This window comes from Alosa pseudoharengus, unplaced genomic scaffold (assembly GCF_046254945.1).
Source record: "Alosa pseudoharengus isolate Yale_2024_CS ecotype anadromous, Long Island Sound unplaced genomic scaffold, YU_APseudo_1.1 YU_APseudo_1.1_scf_17, whole genome shotgun sequence".
NCBI lineage: Eukaryota > Metazoa > Chordata > Actinopteri > Clupeiformes > Clupeidae > Alosa > Alosa pseudoharengus.
Genome location: NW_027468640.1, coordinates 24,586,519 through 24,594,018, shown reverse-complemented (window position 1 = coordinate 24,594,018; position 7,500 = coordinate 24,586,519). Strand labels below are relative to the sequence as shown.

The 7,500-nt window shown below is 44.2% G+C and overlaps 1 protein-coding gene across 6 annotated transcripts in view; it reads right to left on the bottom strand.

The window, feature by feature from the left end:
• LOC143127500 (multiple C2 and transmembrane domain-containing protein 1-like) overlaps window positions 1-7,500 on the bottom strand; it is a 164,728-nt gene that overhangs the window by 28,049 nt on the left and 129,179 nt on the right. For all 6 annotated transcript variants that reach the window (XM_076289044.1, XM_076289047.1, XM_076289046.1 and 3 more), the window contains one exon: window positions 2,268-2,324. In XM_076289044.1, coding sequence (XP_076145159.1) covers window positions 2,268-2,324 — 57 coding nt within the window. The remainder of the gene's footprint in view (window positions 1-2,267; window positions 2,325-7,500) is intronic.

The window sequence follows — 7,500 nt, the reverse complement described above, 5'->3', positions numbered from 1 at the left end:
CAAATATCACTCTTTTTTGCACAGAGACAGCAATAAGAGGTTTCAGAAAGAAGAAAAAAAAAAAAGTGTGGTCTTTGTGGTGATTTAACTAGCCGTGATTATAATATCCGAATTCGCTGTGATGACGGGTCTGTCCCAATGTGGAGTCATAATTGTCGAGCTGCTGGTCACAGGATGCATTTTTGTCATTATAAAATCTGAGAATCCTTTCTGATGATCTAAGCCTCAGCCGAATGGAAAGGAAAGCAAAGGGACGAGGGAAATCAACCTTTAGCAGATTGGGATGAGGGGGGATTTTCTTCAACTCCAATTGCCGTTCTGTCATCACCATGAAGGCGCATGGAATGTGAACAACCAGAGTCTCCTTCCAGTGGGGGGGAAGTTTAATCAATGTGGACAGGGAGCAAAATTTGCTTTTCTAAACCTCTGACCTCAAACTCACACTCTTTTATATTCAAGGGGCTTAGGGCAAGGCTGGGTTTCAATAACATGGATGACAAAACTGAAGAAAAAAAAATCCTGGGCCTATATAATTTTCCAGGGATCAAGTTGCTTTTTATGAAAAATGTCTTGCTTGTTCAATTATCATGGCGAAACTGCCCCATTTGCAACGGCTGAAATGCCTCATTTGTCGGAGTTACGCAAAATAAACGAGGCTAGGACATTGAGGCGATTGTAAAGTTAACACGATTAGGATCAAATTTGCACTACAGGTAAAGCTTGGTTAAAGTCCACTTTCTAGAACAAACAAGCACCAGCAACAGCACAGCAACCTTACAGGAGAGCCTCCCTGGGGGGAAGCCATTTTTACATGGCAAAAGCATTTGGTGTTCATTTAATCATTTTGTCCAGGTGGTACTAATAAAACACAGTAACAACAAGCTGAGGGGTAGTTTCAATTTTATTAACGCAAGATCAAGGCGGAAATTCTACAACGGTAACATATCCCTGTCAATTACTCATGATTAAAATCTTCACAAGGCCTTACAATAACTGTCTGATTCCTCATTAAGAACAAAGAGAGACACCTGTTGCTAAAAGAGCAAAGCGCTTTCTAAACGGGTATAAGCCAGATGCATTTGTAACTCAATGTTTTTTTGTTTTTTTTTCATTTCGATTCTCTGCAGAATCTCTGGTATGCTCCCTCTTGATTCCCTCTTGCCCTAAGGCGTACTGTAGCTTTTTTCGCTCAGGAATGACTTAGCTTCCACCTTGAGTCTGCTTCATCGCCTGCGTTCCTCTGAGAGCTACCGCGCAATCCGACCAAACAAAAACAAACTGCCAGCAGTACAAAGAAACACGGCAGAACATCTTCATCATTCCAACCATGGCCCTTCCCATCCTCTCGCACAGTTCAGGGAGAGACAAAGTTTCTGGCCTATGGGGGGGGGTTTAAAGGGCTGGTTTGTGAGCCAGTGTGCTTGCAAGCATCCGGCCTTTCTTTCTTTTCCCCCCTCTCTCTCTCTCTGTTCGCTGTCTCTGTCTAATGAGCATTCCCCCCACGGCCATTTGAATACAATTAATTGCACTTCAAAGTCCCAGAGAAATATCAGAGGCTCGACACACTCGAGGCCCACGGGCGGCCTTATTTATGAGTGTGCGATTCACCTTTATTCTGAGGTAGGGAGGCAACAGCTCAATCACACGGGTTACCAGCGGCGGCGAGACAGAGACAGACCGGGGCTTCACGAGGAGGGAGAGAAAAAGAGAGGGAGAGGGAGGGAGAGAGAGGACGGGAGAGATAGAGAGATGGAGAGAGGGAGAGGGAGGGAGAGAGAGGACGGGAGAGATAGAGATGGAGAGAGGGGGAGTGAGAGAGTAAGGGAGAGAGAGAAGGAAAGTGAGAGAGACAGAGGGGGGAGAGAGAGAGAGGGAGAGAGAGAAGGAGAGAAAGAGAGGGAGAGAGAGAGCGAGAGCACTAGCCAGCAGACATTACTCGGCACTTTGAGGTGTGGAAGAGCTGCCCCTACTCTCCCCCGAACATGAAAGAGCCCTTCAGATGTCAAGGAGAGAGGAAAGACCCACTTTGTCGGCAGGGAATGAGCCAAGCAGACTGAGACAAGGCTCATAAGAGTACTCATCAACATGGAAAACACACACGCACAAACACACACACAAGGACAAATACTACTCACAGACTTGTCAAGCAGGTGTAGGGGTGTCAGTTTGCGAATGTTTCAGGGTTTTTTTTATGTGTGTGTGAAAGTTGGGGATTTATATGTTTTTGAAAACGTTCAAGCCTGTCCACTGAGAATTGAAATACTTACCTTGTCGTCTTTGTCATAGTCTTCATCTTCGTCCTCCAGCAAGTCCTCCACATCTTGCTAGTGGGAGGGAAATAGAGAAAAATAAATGTACCAGTAATTACATACTCTTATATGAAATGCTAAAAGTACATGTATTCATGTACTTTTATCCTTATATACTGTATATGAAATGTTTTGGAAAGTAACTTCATACAAATCTTCTCAAGGTCTTTAAGCTGAATAGCTTTGATAAGAGCTTTGGTGAATACTCATCCTTTACTTACCATGCCTCCATACCTACCCCACACACGTGTCCTTGAATTCCAATACATTTGATTATTACGCTAGCTACTAGTCTTTCACAAAAAGCTATAGGGCAGTTGTCTGATTTATCCATCTAGAAAAATATATCACACCTTTTTTCGAAGGATGCTACATTATGCTCACATATTTCTTTATTAGTAAGGGCACAAAAACAAACTTGTGTTATCGTTAATGCAATTATTGCATTTTGAATATACTGGCAAGCTTTGAACTCCTACTGTAGTAGGCTTTTTCAAAAAGAATGAAATCTTTGTTTTAAAAGCTTAAATCCCTTGAAAAACTAGTCTGGGAAAATTAAGTCTGATTTGTGTGATCAGTAGTAAATGAATGTCATCCATCCTACCGTGATTTCTCAATAGATTGTGGTCTAATTACACAAGGTATACAAGGTTGCAGAGAATGCAAAATGCATTCAGGTTAGTCCAGGTGTTCATCAACATAAACATACCTCGTCATGATCTTATGTTTTCCCTATTCATATAGGCTACTGGACACTGTGGCTTACGGCAATGGTTTTCAGGTTTAAACTAGACCACTATGAACTGTATGACAACTTGACAAGACAAAGTATCCCAATGCTGTGTAACCTTCTCTGCAGAGCAAAGGATGTTAATGTTAATTACCTAAAGTGTTTAGCATATTAAAGTTTGGTGCGAGTTACTTACATCACATGATCTAATTAACTCAAGAGAGAGAGTGAGAGATAGAGAGACAGACGCACAAAAGCACATTTCCCAGGGCGCAACTACTTTGGCAGAGGCCTAAAAAAGTCTCAAATACTTTTGCAAACTTCCCACATAGTCCTTGAGATGAATAAAGAGACAGGGTCAAGTCTGTTTTTTACAGGTACTCAAGAGACCTGTCCTTTCACTCAAATGACTCACGCCAGTACTCATTCACGCAACGAGGTCAGGGTCAAGGCCATTAATATGTACACTGGAAAAAAGTAAATACATTTTGAAAGAATTATAACTTGTGCATAAAGTATCTACTTTTTTTCTATTCCAATCCCATAAATAAGAGTTTTTGGCAATACGAACATTTATAACTGGGCCCAAGACGGTTTTGCATTTCTTTGTTCTATTTAATAAGGAGGTGAAAAAGTATGTCTGGCATAAGCTTCTTATGTAAATGGAGCTTCCTGCAGAGACAAAGCGGGGTTTGGGGACAGCTGAATGGGTGAGTGTGAGTATGTAAATGGGGTCACAGCAGAGATGTACCAGTAAATAGCCAAAACGCTGGAGCTGTGCACAGTCAATGGTGGATTACAATAGGGGATTCATTGCAACACTGTGAAGAGAACCATGGTTATCAATACACAATGGACAGCCAGGACCTGGGGCAGCACATTAGTGCAGATGGACGTCATTGTGACTGTTTTGTTTATAACTTTGTGTTGAGTTTTTTTTTTTTTTTTTTTTTTTTTGGGGGGGGGGCTTTTTTTCATAACTACATAAATAGTATTGTTCAAGACACCCTTCAACTTGGGTTTACTGAGGTCACTGTGCGGTCAATGCCCTTGATAAGTAAATCGGGCATTCAAACTCATCTAGAGTCAACCAATGATGTTTAATCAGCTATGCAGGTTAGATGAAATTACACTGAGAAGTGGAAGGGCTACAGTAGGACTGAGAACCACTACAAACTAATTGTTTGCTTCAAGTCCACTATCTGTACTCTGCTTTTGAGTATGTAGAAGTAAAAGTATTGACCTGACAAAGGTGACACTCCATTTCCATCAATACAATGTCACTGAAGTAATTAGGGCCTAGTATAGTGGGTTGTAGGGCATTTTGTACTCTGAAAAAAACATTACTTTTTAACTTGATATATCTTGCAGGCTGTTGTTAGTGTGTGTGTGTGTGTGTATGTGTGTGTGGCAGGCCAGCTGGCTTCAGAGCCAAATAAATTTTGCTCTAAACCTAAACAGGCAGAGGGGGCAACAACACTGTCAGCTACAAACCTAAAACACTCCTCCCACTTAACTGTACGCCAATATTTCACAGCAACACAGCCGTGGGAGGTAAACCCACACACACGCAAATAAAATCAGACGAAAAAAAAAGTCAACAAACCCAGCGGCAAGAGCAGCGCCAAAAGACGGCAGAGACGGGAGCCGCGGTAGCGAGCGCAAGACCCACCAACAGCGGGACTGGAGGTGGAACAGACACAGCAACAGCGGCAGCGCGCTAGCAAGGTCGTTAGCAGAAAAAACAACAACAGGTACAAAAGTTCACAGGGCTCGTCTGGCAGAGAGAACAATAGCAGCTTCAAACTGCGCCTGAACAAACAGCATAACCAACGACGGAGAAAAAAAAAAAAAGAAATTTGCCAGAGCCGCCAGGGCACGGGAGTGGGAGGTTGAGAGAGGTGGAAAGGGTGAGGTTGGGACTGGTTGCGGGAGGGGGGTGGGGGGTGGGGGGGGTGTCATTGGAGAGAATCCGTGGGGGGCACAAAAAAAAACATTTCCCGTTTCAAAGTGACGTGACCTTCTTGATTTCTTGTCACCTGTCACAAGATGGGCGCGTCTGACAGAGAGAGAGAGAGAGAGAGAGAGAGAGAGAGAGAGAGAGAGAGAGAGAGAAAGAGAGAGAGAGTGTGGGAGTCACGACGGGGAAAAACAGAAAAACAATCCAGTCATCCTCTGCCTCTCTTCAGTCACCACCACCACCGTCCGTCCTCCCAGCTCCACTTTCCTGTCAGAACCCGCTCACTTTTCCACACTCTGCCCCAGTTGACTTCCGCAGCAGCAGCAGCAGCAGCAGCTACTGTAAAACAGCCACCAGGCTCTCACAAGAGGCCCAATCTGGGCTAAACGCTGAGGCGATAGGGCGACCGGAGGTGATGTGGGGAGTTTGGGATGGAACAGGCTGGCAGAGGCCCTCAGGCTCTGTGACGTCTCTCTCTCTCTGTCTCTCGCTCTCTCTATCCCTCTCTCTCTCTCTCTCTCTCTCTCTCAGCCTGTGACTGACATCGGAGAAGTGTCTGACAGGCCCTCAGCTACTCCTGCCGCGCGCGCACGCTTCTCCATCCTTTATTTATGAAGCTTTCCAGACAAGTACCACATTTCTGCCCCCCTATCTTCCCCTCTTTTTTTTCAGTTACTCTCACAAGGCGGAACAAACAGACGAAAACAACTCAAACCAGACTAAACAACTGCAAAACAAGCCTTTGTTTTATGGAGTGTTTTCAAATGTGTGAAAAGGGCAGCAGAACCATGGGGGGGGGGTGCCTCAATAGATACTCTCAAAAGCTGGTCTCCAAGACACAAAATGGGTTGAGAGCTTTTAAAATCTTTTTTTTTTTTAATGATTTTTTTTTATGATTTATTTGCTCGATTTGCCCTATTCATTCGCTTATCTCCCCCTGTCTTTGGCAACAAAGATCAAGATAGCAGGTCAGAAATGAGCCCAGTGGAGTCTCACGCTCCCCCTGCCTCTACATCCTCATGAAGACGAGACAATAGACTAAGCTTGGCAGTCTGCCTGCTAATTGAGTTTCCTGACTGCTCCAAGTCAGATTACAAAGGCAGTCAATATTTGTAGAGGGAGGGTCAGAAATGACTGTTTCAGATACTCCATCTCATTTCAACACACTGGTAGGCAAATTATCTATCGACCCCCCCCCCCTCTCAAAAAAAAAGTCAGAGTGGAAAATAACATAAACAGATGTCTACCTCTCTGGACTGCTGTTAAATTCTCCAGTCTAGGTCCAAGTTCCATTTTACCACTGAATCATCAGCTAATATCGACTGTCATAATGTTAGCAAAACAATTGCACTGCCTCAATGGTAAGGACTGAACGGGGAAAAATATTTCAGCTAGAAGGAAAAAATATGACCAATACAGTCTGTTACTACAAGGTATAAATAAAATTGTAATTTGTTCAGCCACAGCTACTTTGGTTTGAGTACAGACTGTTGGAATCTCTCCCCGTACGGTGGTAGACCAGGTCCTGCAGTAAGGCCATCGACTAATCTGCCAGTTCCACTGCCAAATGATATTAACTTCTGAGGGAAATAAATCTGTAAAAACTCCCTCATTAAATTCCTTTCGGAGAGCGATTGGATTGTAATTGCCAGCCTGCAGTTGGCTTAACAAAGATGTCACCGCATCTTGGACGCGGAGTGACAGAGTGTGCTATAATTAACACCTTCACCAAACATCTGCTCCGAGCACTTTTCCAGGCCAGGCCCAGCACGTCCAGAGACAGCATGCACGGGGCCCCTGAACGGGACGAGACCCTGGGGCCACGGCAGAGCCAGCGGGTGGGGTCAGCTGGGGGCGTCTAGGAGACGAGGCCCCCACGGAGGGACGGTCTCGCAGTGTGACCACACCCTGAGGTGGCTCTGCACCTCGAGAAGCCGGCACGTCTCGTCACGTCTCGCTGCTCCCAGTGTGAGAGGCAATGCCCGGAGTCCAAGCATCATAAACAAAACAAAAGAAGCATGAAGCAGGAATCTTTTTTTATCCGAACAAGCTTCTAAGTCTAAGCTTGGCTGATATTATTTGGTCGTACATTTTGGCTACACCCTAAGGATAAATTATCACTCTAAATTATCTCTATGTATTATATCTGAGGTTCAAGTTTAAATTGGATGCAACCGTAAATCACAGATGATAACAAGAGATGAAAAGCCGAGCAGACTCTAAAACTTCAGGCTTAAATTGAGTCCACCCGAGTCTGAGAGTCCTTGGGCAAGGCCAGGCCGTTGGTTAAAAGGTTAGTGGATGATGAGTATAAACACAGACAGACCAGCATGATATCCTGCAGTACAACATCTCCACTTAGCACAGAGGGTGAGAAAATAGGTGGTGGCTTTTGTGGTTACTGCATAATGATATCTTTTTATTTTCTTATGAAATAAAAAAGAGACAGACACAGACTGTGTCTCTGTTGCATCTGGAAGCTCCTTGTTCAGTGATTCTTT